Source organism: Pelmatolapia mariae, linkage group LG4, assembly GCF_036321145.2.
Source record: "Pelmatolapia mariae isolate MD_Pm_ZW linkage group LG4, Pm_UMD_F_2, whole genome shotgun sequence".
Lineage (NCBI taxonomy): Eukaryota > Metazoa > Chordata > Actinopteri > Cichliformes > Cichlidae > Pelmatolapia > Pelmatolapia mariae.
This window is the reverse complement of record NC_086230.1, coordinates 12,687,204-12,703,052: the sequence shown is the minus strand read 5'-3', so window position 1 is coordinate 12,703,052 and position 15,849 is coordinate 12,687,204. Positions and strand designations below refer to the sequence as shown.

Here is a 15,849-nt window from a genome sequence, read left to right as displayed (position 1 = left end):
TTAAAGCTGAAGAGCCCAGTTGAGTGATTTGAATTCGGACCTTGCTGTTTCCTGACCACAATGAAAGCCAGTATTAAAAATAAATAAATAAAATCATCAGAGAGAAAATATTCAGAATATGACATGTGATTGACCTCAAGTTCAGTAACTGTTCCTGAAAATGTACATTTGCATAAATACGACTGTTTTAGCGACCCAAAACAAAAAGCTTGTTTCTTATATAACCATTATCTTACAGTAAATACACACACATGCAGTAAAAAGTCAATAACACTGCAGACGTCATTTACATAGATCGCCCCGAAGCTGCCAGTACTGCTGGAGGTGTCAAACGGGAACACAACAGCTGTACACCCATGCAGATTCAACAAAGGGTTTTGAGCAGAGTATGGTTGTACGCAATAGACACATTCATTTAACCACAAGCAGACACACAGGCGTGCACACAGCCAAGGAGAGACAGAGAAAGAGAGAGAGAGAGAGAAGTGCAGATATGCAAATCTAGTGTGAAAGCAGAAGAATGTGCTCGCTGTGGTTTCGGATCAATGATGTTTGAGCTGTATTAACCACCCTTAAAATGAGAGGGGGAGGTTGAGGGGTGCAGAAAAAGAGAGTGTGACAGAGACTAGATTAGAGGTGGAGATGAGAGTGAGACATAAAGGAAAAGAAGAACTTGGTAAGTCATCAGAGACATCCAAGTTGCATAAGGGAGGTAATTGTGCCTGTAAGAGTGGGTTCACCATATACTTACCTTAATCTAAACATACCTGCGTTTATGAGTGTGTGTGGGTGTGTGTGTGTGTGTGTGTGTGTGTGTGTGTGTGTGTGTGTGTGTGTGTGTGTGGGATGCCTAATACAGCAGGACTTATTCGCTCCGCAGACCGGCTGGTATAGGCCACAAAGAGTGTGTGGGAGTAGATAGACAAAATGTGTTTATATGCGTGTAAGGGTTATAGCTTCAAAGTGTTGTACTTGTGCTAATGGCTGACCATTTGCGTAAGCGTGTGCGTATGTGATAATGACAACCAGAGCAGATAATGCAGAGATGAAAGTATAAGGTTGTTTGCAATACATGAAGGTGCGAGGGGAAATCAAAAAGAACCGACTGGATACAAGTGATCAAAACTCAGTGCAGCAGTGCGTCTGCAGCAGCATAGTTAATGCGTGAGCTTCTGCATTTGTGGGAACTGCATCAGAGAGCGTTCTGCACTGTAGTCAGGAGATGATGAGGAAAAACAACAGGTTTATATAACAACTCCCTCCCTTTGTGGAGGAAAAAGATGGAAAAAAAACGGGCCATGGAATTGGAGTGGAGAGCTGCTCGGAGACAAAGGGCCGAAGACTGAGAGCTGAGACAGAAAAGTAGTATATTAAATATAGAGATGGAAATCAGCAGAGAAGTAAAAGATGGGAGATATGGTTTGGAATATTGAATATTGATATCAAGGAAGAACAAAGGAATAAAAAAAGGGTGAAAGAAACAGAAATCTCAGTGTAAATTTACTTCTGATCGGCATCTTTGTTCCTTTAACAAAAATTTACTTGGATTCCAATCAGCTGTTCCCAATTTTTTCAAAATGCTTCTTAATAAAGTAAAAAAAAAAGCTTGAAAAGAAAGAAAAAAATGACTAAGGTAGACTATATTAGGTACACCGAAAAGTATCAACTCCCACATTCGGATCATTTAATTCAGGTGTTCCAATCACTTCCATGACCACAGGTGTATACAATCATGCACCTAGGCATGCAGACTGCTTCTACACACGTTCCAACATGTACCATGATAGGATTCCACCTGTGCAACAAGTATAGTCGTGGAATTTCCTTGCTACTAAACATTCCAATATTTCACAGTTAGTGGTATTAAAACAAAGTGACTTCAGCTCAGCTCCTTAGTTCCAGTTAAAGGAACTCTTAATGCTTCAGCATACCAAGACATTTTGGACAATTTCATAGTCCCAACTTTGTGGGAACAGTTTGGCGTTGGCCCCTTCTTGTTCTAACATGACTGTAACCGGTGCACAAATCAAGGTCCATAAAGACATGGATGAGCGAGTTTGATGTGGAACAATTTGACAGAACAACTTTGGGATGAATTAGATTGGAAACTGCAAGCCAGGGCTTCTTGTCCTCACAAATGCATATCTGGAAGAATGGTCAACAATTCCCATAAACATTCCTAAACTTGTGGAAAGCCTCTCCAGAAAAGTTGAAGCTCTTATAGCTGCAAAGGGTGGGCTGATATCATATTAAATCCTATTTAGTTTAGAATGAGATGTCACTCAAAGTATGCATGTGATGACAGACGAGCAGATATATTTGGCAATATAGTGTAATTATTAACACCTTTACCTTATGCAGTCTAATCATAATATTCCTGGAGGACACTGTAAAAGTCGTGAGTGCTGAGATTTAACAATTTAGACATACTGTAAAAAAAATTCTGTGTTAGTTGAATAAAATTGTCTAAAAATATTAAGAAGCAAAAAGAAAGAAAGAAAATCTTCCAGGAGGTGTTTGCAGAATTGATGTTGTGGACAGTAAGCCTGTGGTTAGGAGGTGGACCACTTAATTTATTACCAAATATCTGTAAAAACCAATGTTCCTATGGAAGTACTGTAGTCACACATGTTTATTTGCTTATCTTATTAATCCTGTTTGAACAAACTGTGTATCTTGCGTACACTGTTAGGGTTTTTATAACTACAGAAGCAGGGCACAGAGAAAGAAAACTGAGAAACAGTGGAGATCAGGCCACCAGGCAGGCAAGCAGGGTAGCCATTAGGCACAGAGAAATATATAGTTAGCAGCCGGTATATACACCAAAAATAAACAGCAATAAACCAGAGCCAAGTGGCTGAAAAGCATCTGCTACCACAGAAATAGAACACCAAAGAGATATATAGCTATGGCTCGACTGGATGATGAGGTGCAGGTGGGCTGACAGGTGGTTGCTATCTTGTGCAAGCAACATAATTATCATGTGCACACAAGATAATTATGTTGTATGAACAAGTTATTTTTTTATGTGTGCAAAAAATGATTTGCTATAAAATTATTAGCCACAACAACAATTTCGGATGCACACAGTCACCATGTAACCCAGTGGAGTCCAGTGGAGTCACTATCAGCAGGTTGGCCATCTTTCAAGCGCTGCATAACCATTTTCACAAAGGCACTGCAAACCTGGAGTTTTCTTGGACTTAACCTAACAGAGGTGCATTTGCAAACATAGATGCTAGCTCAAATGTTAGCCAATCTTTAACCTGCCTTCTCCTTAGTACAAAGTCTGTGTGATTTCAGATTGGTCTGATGTGAGAGGAAACCAGCTAATATCCCTGTGTAATCACCACTAGAGAGTCGGTGTCATGTCCGCTACCTCTTGCACAATCTATCCTTATATTGAGGTAAGGCTGATGTTCTCTTTCTGATGCTATGTTGTTGTTGTTTTTTTCAGTGTACTATTAATTATAATAATAATAATAAAAAAAAACATGTTCAGTCTGTTTCATGTGTTGGAATGAGATGTATGTCGGGGGGTTGAAAAAATGCCCCAGCTGTGATCAGAGGATGGCCGTTGTGTAACAAATTATTTTAGCTTCAAACCTCTGATGCCCTGAAAGACTGCATGGAGGACTATGAGCAGCATGGCCTAAATATATAAAGTTGTTCTGACAAGTAAAATAAATTCTCAGGCCTTTCGGGGCTCCATTTGTTCCCATGAGCCTCGGTTGTATTTTGCTCTTACTGGTTATTAAAATACGTGTTAGCATCTTGATGCATTCTCAATCATCCAGGTAAGTAAATCTCCAAAAGTTCACTCTGTTGATCGGGCCATAGCGTTTTCAGTGGGAGAACTGAAAACGCTACGTCCAGATCAACAGAATCAACTTTTGGAGATACGTGTTAGCATGCTATCACACAGGCTGTAGAGATTTCTCAGGGGGGCCTAGTGCGGACATTTCTCAAGAGTTGTCTGCCATACTGGATGTGATACAGCAACTGGTCATTCGGGAAATGTATGTATTTCCTGAGTGGTTGCTGGCTGCCATTGGGTGGAATTGGTTGCAAAGAGTTTGCTGGACCAAAAACCTCTTTATGTTTGATTTATTCACCAGCAGATTGCCACCAAGGTTTGCATGGGAGACAGCAACTTGTCTGCAAACACTTGCTGACTGATAGATGAGCAAAAGTAAAACCTGCAAAAGTGTGATGTGAACCAAATATGGAAAATTGTTCACCTTCAGCGTAAAAGTTGGGCAGTGTTGGGTGTAGTTCTGAGTCACAACCTTTACTTTAATCACAAGGAGATTTTTGCCAACTGGTTGCCTTGAAAGACAAAAATGCAGCTGATTTCAGGCTTGCCTGTTCGCTCTCTCTAGCCCCCATTAAAGATCCTGCATTGATGAAAGTGAAAGAGGCCGGTGGCTTTCATGTAAAGTGAGTCACTTCCAGTGTACACATGCGACACAATAGACCAATTCAGTTAGACCTACTCACAGGTTATGCTCATGTCACTTGATGCCTGGCATCATAGCAAATTAAGCTGTCATTATTTTTTACAGTCTGCCAGCTGCTGAGGAGAACAATTATGCAAAAATGCAGGTAGGTGTGCTTCTAATGTCAGAAGGTGTATGACTAAGAAAGTCTGGTGGCGGGGGGCAAAAAGGTTAAAAAAAGAAAAGCTTCATTTCAGCTGCCAGCTAAATCTACAGCAATCTTCCAAATGATGAGACCTGAATGGATTGCACACACTGTTATCTGTCCTGCAGCTGAATCAATCACATCTAGGTCATTTTAGCCAGCTGACTGCACGTGTGTGCATGTGTGTGTGTGAGAACTAATTTGAGTTTTAGACCATTGGAGCAAAGATGTTTTGGAAAATATGGGCTGGGATGAGGCACTTAGGTGTGCTTGTTAGAATAAGAGGTGAGTGCAGCATGCATGTGGACAGCATGGACTATTTGGGGTAGATCCCTGTCCTGGAATGAGACTCCATGCCCTTAATGCTACTACTAAAACAGTTCTTTATGAATTCTTCAGTTTCTTGGCTGTGTGTAAATGCAGAATATGTAGAAAGTTTAACGTGCTTGCTTTTTGTAAATGTAAATTTGTAAATTCATCCTTCGACAGTTGAGCGATGCAGGTGGTTTGTAGTTTCTTGCCTCTTTCTGTGAAGCATCACACTGGCTGGTGAAATGACTCAGAAAGTCATGTAATTGATGGGTTTCATTCCAAAAATACCTTGACTGTATCTTGGAAAACTTTGTAGCATGAAATTCATCCAACAGTCGCAGATGATGATCCTTCAAAATCCCTTTGAAAGCAAAAGTCTTAAGATGAGTCACTACTCAACAACTGTGCTTGGTTTCAATGCCAGAACTCAAACTCTAAGAGGAGAGATTCTGTGTGTTTTTTTTTCATCCCCAAATGTTGAGATCTCCTTTTGGAAATGAACACTTCAGTTTCAAATATTGAGTATCGTTCCTTGTGTTTACAGATGGCTGTGTGTGATATTTGTGATGGAGATGACATTTTTTCCAGTTTTATCACATGCTAGCCTTACATAACCTGAACCAAATATAACTCAAGGTTAAAATGGAACTGAGATAAGGGAAAGGTGTCATTTCTGCATGTGTACAATCAATAGGCCACTGCACATTTGAAATTGTGTTTTTCAAACTTTACGTCCTTGACTATGTTGTTTGTTTGATGACTCTTGACAAGGGAATGTTTAAGCTGTTAAAATCTTTCTTTTCCATCTTCCATCGCTTGAATAAACTTGTTTTTACTTAGATTTTGGGGGTGTTTTTTGTATGTATGCCATAAGATATATGCACTCACATTCCCCTTTATTAGGGTACACCTGTTCAGCTGTTTTTTAATGCAAATATCTAACCAGTTATTCATATGACAGCAACATTAAGCATCATTGCTGATCATAATCATCTCTTTACGACCTTCTTCAAGCAGGATATGTCACAAAGCTCCAGGCATCTGAAACTGATTTCTTAAACATCACAATGAGTTCACTGTAGTAAAATGGCCTCCGTGGTCACCAGATTTCCAGTAGATCATTCCTGGGATGTGGTGGAAAAGAAGATTCATATCATGGAATGTGCAGTTGACAAAACTGCAGCAACTGTGTGATGCTATCACATCAATATGAACCAAAATCTCTGAGGAGTGTTTCAGCACCTTGTTTAATCTGTGCCACTAAGAATTGAAGGCAAAGGGGGGTCCAACCAGTGGAAAAGTGTAACTAATGATATGGTTAGTGTAAATACATCATTCATCACATTGTTTAAGCCTGTGTAAAACATCACAATTATCAGGACTGCTTCATTTACTGGATGTAAGATTGAAAGCAGTCTCCTATAAATTACTTTTAACAATATTTTAAGCATTTTAAAACTTGTTGACATGTAGGAACATTAGGAGGGTTGCTGATTACTGTTTTTGTTGCTGTTGTCTGTGCCAGCTGCAGAGAGCTTCCTCTGAAGTGATGGGAGGACAAAACCCACAACGCTTATTTTGTGACTTTGTGCTTAAATAGGTTCTCAGATTAATCATTTACTAGCCTATTATCTCTCTACTTTGGGAAAAAAAACTGAGAGACTTTCCCACTGCACACTTTAAATTTAAGGCGACCACTTAATTTGTCTATCCTGTTTTGGTGACATTATCTGGCATGTTACGGCCCTAGCAGGGCCTCCTCCTGAAGGTGCCTGTGTGGGCGTGTCCTTCAGTCTCTTTTGCCTGAGGTGCCACCTTTTCTCCTTTACACAGCTGACTCTCGTCAGTAATTAAAAGTATTTAAGCCCAGGCAAAGGTGAGCTCTGGGCCAGAGTGCCATGTGAGCGGTGTACAGCTAGTGAGCTGAGTGTGTTTGCAGCTAGTGAGCTGTGTTTTGTGGTTTTCAGCTAGTGAGCTGCTCTCTCTTTTTGACTTACTTTTTACGTTATTGACCAACGCTTGAGTTTTGTTTGTTTTCCTTAAATGGTGATAGCAGCTTGTCCGTCTCTTTTAGTTGAGCTACTTTAATAAAACTCTTTGATTTAACCCTTTTGCCTCCTTGACTCCTTTTTCTGACCCGGACACTTTTTGTTACTTCCCCCTCACCGCCTAGACCCCTCAGGGGAACGTAACATGGCATTTTCAGAGAATTCCACATACTGTACACTATAACAAACGCTGGGGGAAAAACAGAACCAGTAGACTTCATGTGTTCATGGCTGGATACATTTTGAAAAGTCCCATTTCTGATCACACAGTGAAGTCAGGCTAATTGACAAGTCAGGCGTTTTCTCCTTTTGTTTGTGTAGTTATTGATGCTAAACTATTAACAGTGTTTTTAGTTGGGGTTTTTTTTTCCAGGAAGTAACTGTCAGTATCAGAGTATGACACTAGGTCAGAGGACTAATCCATATCCCTCACTCACTAATAGCCCTTTTCCACTACTACCTACTTGGGTCGGCTTGACTCGATGTTGTGTTTTTAGGGTTTTCCATTAGGTGGTAGTCCCTGGTACCAGGTACTTTTTTAGTACCTACTCGGCCAGGATTTCAAATGATCTGAGTCAATCTGAAACTGTGACATCAACAGACTGCATGCCACCAATTGGATAGTCAGTGACATCACCCGATGAGACATGATAGCGGCTCCTTCACGAAAGCCAAACTGCCATTTTTGAAACTGGTCAAGCCGAGCTGAGTAGGTACCAGTGAGGAAGGGCTATAATTTTCTTTTGGGGGGGGCAGAGCCTCCAGCTTTCAGGCCCTTCTTCTGTGGTTCATTTTCCAGTTTGGATTTTGGAGACAGACAGTCTCTACTTTTAAGATTAGACTTAAAACTTTACTTTTTAATAAGGTTTGTAGTGGTGGCTGGATTAGCTGACTCTGAATGCTCCTATAGTTATACTGCTAAAATCAGGACTGTTGTCACAAAAATCTTGATCCCTTTAGATTATTGTAATGCTCTATTTTCTTGTCTGTAAAGCGTCTATGAATCGCCTCCAGTCAGTCCAGAATGCTCCTGCAAGGCTCCAACGCACACTCATAAATGCTCTCACATCACCCTGTTGTTAAAGATTTAGATATCAGTTTAAAACCTTGATTCTTACTTTGTTTGGAACAGCTTACCTCTCTCTCTCCTTTTAAAAAACACCTGCAAACACATCTGTTCAGACAGGCATTTGTGTAATGTTTCAGGGTTTTGTGTTGTTTTGATATAGATGTGTTTATTTCACGAGGTTTTTAATACCTTTTTAAAGCACTTTGTGACAGCTTCTGGTCCAGAAAAGTGCTATATACATGTAAGTAAACTTTATTTTAATTACTTATACTATGCTGCAATAGGCTTGGGTTGGTGTGGGAGTCTCATGATGCACTAAGTGAATTTTTACACCTATAGTTCATTCACTCTGATCCAAATCAGTTGATGGGTTTGTAAACTTGTAGCTATTCCTTGTGTTTGTTTGTTTTTTCACACAGAGGAATCCAAGTAAGATCCAAGTAAACCAAAATCTACTCACTGGCCAGATGTGTCTGGGGCGGGAGCAGCAAAAGTAGAGGAAGAAGGTACTATGTTCAGGACTATAAGAGGCCACAGATAATTTACATTCATTTCATGGCTAGTTGCTAGCCTGGGGTTGTTTTGGTCCACGCCAATTACTGTGTTCACACCTGTACTAACCAGAGTTTTATTTAAACAGACTGAACACTGCAGGCGTGAAAACACTCTTAGTGTTTCTTCTTCACTTACTTTTTTTCACTCACTATCTGCAATTAAAATCTTGTTATTATTATCCACAGCCTGTCTTTGATCTTTTGCACATGACTGCCCGCCCTTATAACAGAATCGTCTTCCCTTCAAAAGGGAGTTTTTCCTTCCCACTGTCGTCAAATGTGGTTTTTTTGCATTACTTGTCGGGTCTTTATCTTACAGTATAAGTACCTATATAAATGCGCTATATAAACAGAGGTGAACTGAACTAAATTGAACACTATTTCTATTTCAGATTAGCTAAAGCGCGTTGCTTCTATAGGAGGTGCCACAGCAAATGAGATAATGTTAATAGTTGACGTCCCTCTCCCTCTCTCGCTCGCTCGCTCTCTCTGCTGTCAGAGCGCTCTGAAGAAAAAAGGAGGAAGCAGAGGGGAGGCAGTGTAGCGGCAGCCGTCTGCTCAACTGGAGGACAAGACAACTTAATCAGAGAAGGAAAAAAACCCAAACTACCGAAAACTATCCATTAGCTGGTCCCAGCACCGCCGACGACACCTCCTCTCGGAACAACCCACGAAAGAAAGACTTTCCGCCTCTCCAGAGAGCGTCTGTTTCTGGCACCTGCAACTTGAGGTAGTTCATTTCCAACAACCATTAAGGCAGCTGCTTGAAAACACCGGGAGAATGGCAGACTCGGCGGCGGCCAACAGTGATGGGGAGGACGGACCCCGCCAGCCTATGCGGGGCTTCGCGCGCCAGGGAGCTCTCCGGCAGAAGAACGTGCACGAGGTGAAGGACCACAAATTCATCGCGCGCTTCTTCAAGCAGCCCACCTTCTGCAGCCACTGCACCGACTTCATCTGGTGAGGAGCCTGAACAGGGATGGACCTAGAGTTCATATATATATTTTTTTAAAGTAAAAGTATTTAACTTAAGTCACTGCTTGTGTTGGTGCTGTTAAAGAAGACGGTAAATCCGTTTTTAAACATTATTAATCCGTTTTTAAAGATAAGGCACTTTTTTATTTATATAGGCTAAGTGAGTGGTGCAAAAGAAGGAATAAAAGGTAGGGATAAATAAAGTAGGGACAGAAGAATTGGTATCATGATGTATGCTGTTTTTTTAAAGGAAGAAGAAGTGGGAGGTGGACTTGATTTAGTTTTCCCAAAAATAAAGACCGATTTCCGTCTTATTTTTGTACTTGTAGATACTATATGCGTTAGGTAGGGCAGAAAGGAAGCTGGAGAAATATATGTGGGTAGCTCTAAAGTTTTTTATAAAAAGAATAGCTGCAGACCACTGTTTGATGCTATTAAGTAGGCAGAGGAACTGAGAGAAAATAAAGCAGGAAAAGAAAAAAGAGGAAGGAATGAAGCGCTGCCAGCACGGATAACCTGAGTGGTAACAAGAAAGTGTTGCCCTGACACAAGTCCAGCCTTCCGCCTCCTCCCACTCCTTCTCTTCCGCCTGCAGTTTCTTCTGTCAGTCACCTGTGCAGACAGGTCACCCTGCAGCCCCCGGGGTTTACTAGACTGTGAGCCCCATACTCCAGGGCTATTAAAAGGAATTTTGAGCTCTAGCTTGGCCCTATTTATCCCGTTTATTATCTGTTCCCTAAAGCGTTTTAAATTTGTCAATGGCCAGATGATGATGATCTATCTATCTATCTATCTATCTATCTATCTATCTATCTATCTATCTATCTATCTATCTAGGTCAATAAGCACAATGATAAAAGAACAATGGGAGCACCAAGTGATTTCAGGCCCTGAGAGATTATCTATTTCTAGTCACTGTATGAAAATCAGCTGGCCTGGGTGTGTGTTTGTGTGTTTATGCGTGTGTGTCCACCTGTGGGAATCTCAGCATTTCACATACCACTGACTAGGTGTGGTTGGGGCAGTCCCTCCCAGCAGACCAGTGTGTGTGTGTGTTTGTCAGTGTCAGCATGTAACCTCAGTACCTGCCCAGCAAACTGTTTACATGATAATTAAACGACCTCTGTGCTTGCAAACCTCACTGCTGTGTGTGTGTGCGTGGATGTGTGTGGTTGTGTGGGTGGGTGTGTGTGTGTGTGCTATTTTGGGCAGAAACATCATTTTAAACGTTTGCCTCCATGGAGATATCTTAAGGTTAAGCGATTAGGTTTCAGTTTCTGTTCAGTTTTTTTCATTTTCTGTGTGTGTGTGTGCACATTTTAACTTCTTCTGTGTGCTTGTTCTCTTCACAGGGGTTTTGGGAAGCAGGGATTTCAGTGTCAAGGTAGGACAATTAAATACACACACACACATTATTTGTCACCGATCTACTGAATCTGAATTGAAAACTTTGTCACCCCTTCCTCTCTTCTGTTCAACTTTACCTTTTTCTTATTTCTGCCTGTCTCATCTTACCAGCTCCCTTTTCCATCTGTCCTTTTCTCTCGGGTTTTCATTTTTCCTTTCAAGAGTAAGAGAAAATCCCAAGCTCTTGTTTGTGAAGGAAACATCCACTGAAGAAAGTAACAACAGTTTTTCATTGAAACAACAACAAAAAAAAAAACTCAAAAGAAAATAGGAAGTTGCATTGTGGATTTGGTAAAGCTATAAGTAGTACACTGCATTATATTTTTTGCACCATTTCCAAAGCTCATTTGTCAGGTAAAAACTAGCTCAACAGGCCGGCCAACCTCCCTGGTGTGCAGTTAATCAAAGGCACAGCAGTCTAAAGTCCTAGTATGTTGGGATTTCATGAGAGCAAAGAATAACACCTCGACCGTCTGGGAGTAAAAATAAAATCTGATGAACAGAATAAGCGGGCAAAGATAATTTTGACATTTTAAAGTATGTCATCATTGTTGAAAATGACCAATTTTCTGTGTAAACAAAGCTGTAGACTTGACTTCTCTTTTAAATAGAATAACCTAGAACTGTGTTTCTGCTTCTTCATTTCAGTGGGGAAAAGATATGTAGACAGCAGGAAGGTGATCTAGACTCATGAAATATGTCCCTGCAGACTCTCACCAGAAAAAAACAACCTTTTGTCATGTTTTGTTGCATGCCTGCATCAGAAAAAGTATGTAATTTTGTGCCATTTGACTTGTCACGCTGGAAAAACCCCTCCTCAAAACAAGAGAGCAATGAATTGGCCTTATTTACGACCTTCTATGTTGAGGTTGACATTTGAATTATATGCAAAAAAAAAAAAGGCACTTTTCTTTCCTCTCTCATCCCTCCCTGCCAGTTTTGTCTCCTAGTGTACTGTGGACAGACTCTGTGTCCGAGTTTGCAGCCTTTGCCACGGGAAATGATATAAACTACCACAGGAACGTGGCAAAAATGTGGAGGTGCTTTTTTGGCATTTATATTTTTCAATTTGTTTGAAGTCTGTGTTTTTTTTTTTTTTTCTCCACTGTATTAACTGCCAACTGGATGCTCAAGGATTTTCACGTCTCCTAGCAACAGTGAAACATTCAGACGCAGCCCTCTATATGCTGTGGGATGGAAGAGGTGTGCTTTAGCATAGCAGCAGGTTATCTGGTAATTGTCCCATGTGTGTATGTAACGGGTCAATATCATCCGTGCTGCTTGTTGGAAGAAATGTTGCACTGCAGGGGCCCCTGAACACCTCTGGAGAGGAAGGAGTGTGTGTGCTGCAAGCACCTGTGTGTCCTGATACCAGAGCTGGGAGGAGATTAGTGGCTAAATGGATGATTATAAAAGGAAAAGATTTATCTAATGGAAAATATCATGGATGCGTGTTGTTGTGAGTGAGAACTCATCGATAATTTGCACTTTCCTCCTTGGAAGTGTGTGGGTGTTTTTGTGTGTCCTGAGTTGCTCTCTGACCCTTTTGTCCGTCTGGAACAGGGTATCACTTCCTTAGAGCTCGGGGAGAAAGGGAATTCCTCCGCAAGGTCACACGCACTCATACACGCATGCAAACACATCCACTCACTGGCAGTGAGGTAAGGGATCAGTGTTTAGGTTGCCTCTTGGCCTTGCGTGGTCGTGTTTCTTTGACAGACGCGCACAAACACGCAGTTTTAGAAGATTTGGAAGGAGAGAGCTCATGTGAATGCAGACAAGTATACCAGTCACAGTGACTACAATTTTTTTTAGAGAAATGGTGTTTTTGGCTCTCAAAGATCAATCACTATAGCTTGTGAGACCAGAGTGGACAAGTTAGTTATAAGGACCCAGAATTGGTCCAGCAAAGACCCCAATAAAGCCCATAGGATGGGTATTACACATTACTTCTTACAAATTAAGCTCAAAGACTCATGCTGACAGATTTATTTCATCTGCAACACCAGCATTTCTTTACTTTACCTGTTGAAATTCTTTGTCTTATATTAAATTTCTCACTGATTAAAGGCGTAGTTAAACGTTTTACACTGACACTGGAGTTTCACCGGTGTGGCCCACATAAGAACAAAGCGGGCTTTATAAAATGAGTTTGACATTCCCGGTCTACACGGTGTGTATGAATCGATCTCCTTCATGAAAGCCTCAAACATATCCTGCCTCCATTTTCATGATTGATCGCTGTGATTTTCTTTTTCTCCTCTCGACTCCTTTGTTCACTTCTTCCTCACCTCGTGATTCTCGTCTCACAGACTGTCTGACCTTTGAACATTTATCTCCATATGATATGGAGGGTTTGGAGATATTATATATGCTTGTTTATTGCTGCAAAGCAGACGGTCAGATGACAATCAAAGAATGAGAATAGAGAGTGTAGCTGGTTTTAAAGAACAGCAAAGCTGATTCAGCGGCAGCAGCTTGCGGTGGTATTTATGATAACGAAGGATGTGGTGTAGAGTCTGCGTCACAAATGATCAGATGGATGATGGATATCATTTCTCTCCCCCCATTAGCAAAGATAACTTTAAGTGCTTTTCGGCATTTAGCTGTTGTTTGTTGTTAACACAGTATCAGAAGCTACTGGTTAGGGAAAGATATCGTTAACAACATCAGTTGGAACTGAAACTACCACCAGTGTTAGCACAAAGCTCCCTAAAAAATTCTCGACTCTCTTTTTCTGAGAACTGAATTTGAATGACAATTCAATAAGATTTGCATTATTTCCCAAATAATGTTTATATTTAATCTCAGTCAGCATCGTAATACAGCACCACGTATTTACTGGACTGGTAGCACTGGTTGTGAGTGCAGTGCCAGTGCCAATCTCAGCTGTCCTTTGTTATGATGATAGTTGTGACATGTTTGTTTTCGGTGAGTGCGACGGCTGATTTAGACTTCTGCTGTGAATTTTCTTGGGCCTACAGCATGACCTACTTGTGCTTGCGCTGGTGCATTATGTGTTACAAACCATGTGGTTGTGTCCTGGTGGTGCCAGCTATGATAGAAACAAATAAAATGCTGGGACTTTTTGTCCTCGTACCTCACATCCATTCTGATAGTTTTAGCAATCTCCTTCCAGGAATTTCTCGATATTTGTGAGCCCTTATATTAATCCTATGATTATTATAACTCATAAATTCAAAAACTGTGGTGTAAAAGTAGCCAGAAATGCACAGGAGTATGTCAGGTTACATCGTAGGTTACAGAGGGGTTTGAGGTTACGATGTAGCTTTCCCGCTGAAGCATAAATCCCCAGGTAGGATTTCAGAGGGCTTGCAGGTTATAACCTACCTACGGTGTGGATTTACCACAGATGAATCCCCAGTAACACTGAGTAAATGCACTGAACATAGTTAAATACCACTGGGAGGCTCTGAAACCATAGACTGCATATAAGATATTCACACCCTCCAGGGGCCTGTACTATGAAACAGCATATCCTTTGTGAAATAAACAAAAGACATTTGTATAGTAAATATTGGAAAAAAAGGAACTTTTCTGTCATTTAATTGTTTAACTATTACTTACTTTATTATAGTATGAATGACACTGGGTGAAGTCTTTATCAGTAGGAAAAAATTATAAAGTTCATAAAAATACAGTTAAAAGTTCCAAGTTGTTGCCCCTCCTTCTCATTTTTCAAAGCCGTCCAGTTTGACACCCCTGCTCTAAATGCAGCTGTGGACAAAGAACCGAAAAAGAACTGTGCAGGCAGCCCAAGGGGAAGTAAAGAACATATTTAAAAAAATTAAAATGAGAAGTAGACAAAATGAGTTGCATATTTTATATAAGGTCATCAAGTGCAAGGGTTTGCTTTTCTCTGTTTTATGTCACTTTATAACTATATAAGGATGAAATGGTTTGGAAGTTATTTAATCTCTCAGTTATGGTAATGGCTTATCAGGAAAACCCAAAAGAGTTCAAATACTCTCTGTAAGCTACTGTCCTCTTCTGGGAATGCTGAAGTTATTTTCCATAGAGCAGATTAGTCAGTAGGTGGTAGTTTTGTGTATGCTGATCTCTTACCTGGAAGACAGGACTGAAGCTACCGAAGCTTTATACAACATGCCACATTCACCCATTCGCACAAGTGCTTTCTTCTTGTTTAAGCTTCTAAGTGCTTTCCTATGGAGGCATTGGATGCATTAGAGAGCTGGGGCAACTCGGGTTGCCCAAGGATATTTGGCTTGCAGGGATCGAACCACCAACCTTGCATTTAGCAGATGACCTGCTCTACCTCCTGAGCTACAGTAACCCCTACTTTCACCTAAACCTGTCTGCTAAAGTTCGCTCAGGTCTGAGTGATTTAAATTTCATCATCAGATGTTGATCGTTAGTGTCTGTTGGGACGTCCAGGTACCTCATTTAGCCGACATCCTGCGTCATAGTCCAGGACTCTTGTCTGATAAGTGAATCCAATGCAAACATGCCTTAAATCTCTGTTCTTATTAATTAATTTATATTAATAAATTAAATAAAACTCATTTATATGAATTAATGGTCACCAGAGGGTGACTGCCATAGCTGCAAAAAGATGTACGTTATGTACGATTATTGGAAAATAACCTTAAATTCTCACCTAATTTATTGCCTTTGTACACACTTTCCTTACGTGCTTATGATATAAATTGCCTGTTTTAAATCTTATTTAACACAGCATAGTGTTCATCTTGTAAATCAAAGAGCTCAATACAGCAGGCTTTGCTTTAGGGCAGGATTACCTTGTGATTGACAAGCCGCTGGCTTGTTACCCTCAGTTTCTCAGTGACATCAACCTCTT

General features: G+C 40.6%; 1 protein-coding gene across 2 annotated transcripts in view; it reads left to right on the top strand.

Moving 5' to 3' along the window:
* The first annotated feature begins 9,172 nt into the window (after window positions 1-9,172).
* The window catches only part of prkcbb (protein kinase C, beta b), a 100,574-nt gene continuing 93,897 nt past the window's right edge, over window positions 9,173-15,849 (top strand). For both annotated transcript variants that reach the window (XM_063471500.1, XM_063471499.1), the window contains exons 1-2: window positions 9,173-9,587; window positions 10,955-10,986. In XM_063471500.1, the coding sequence (XP_063327570.1) occupies window positions 9,409-9,587; window positions 10,955-10,986 (211 nt within the window). In that variant the 5' untranslated portion in view covers window positions 9,173-9,408. The remainder of the gene's footprint in view (window positions 9,588-10,954; window positions 10,987-15,849) is intronic.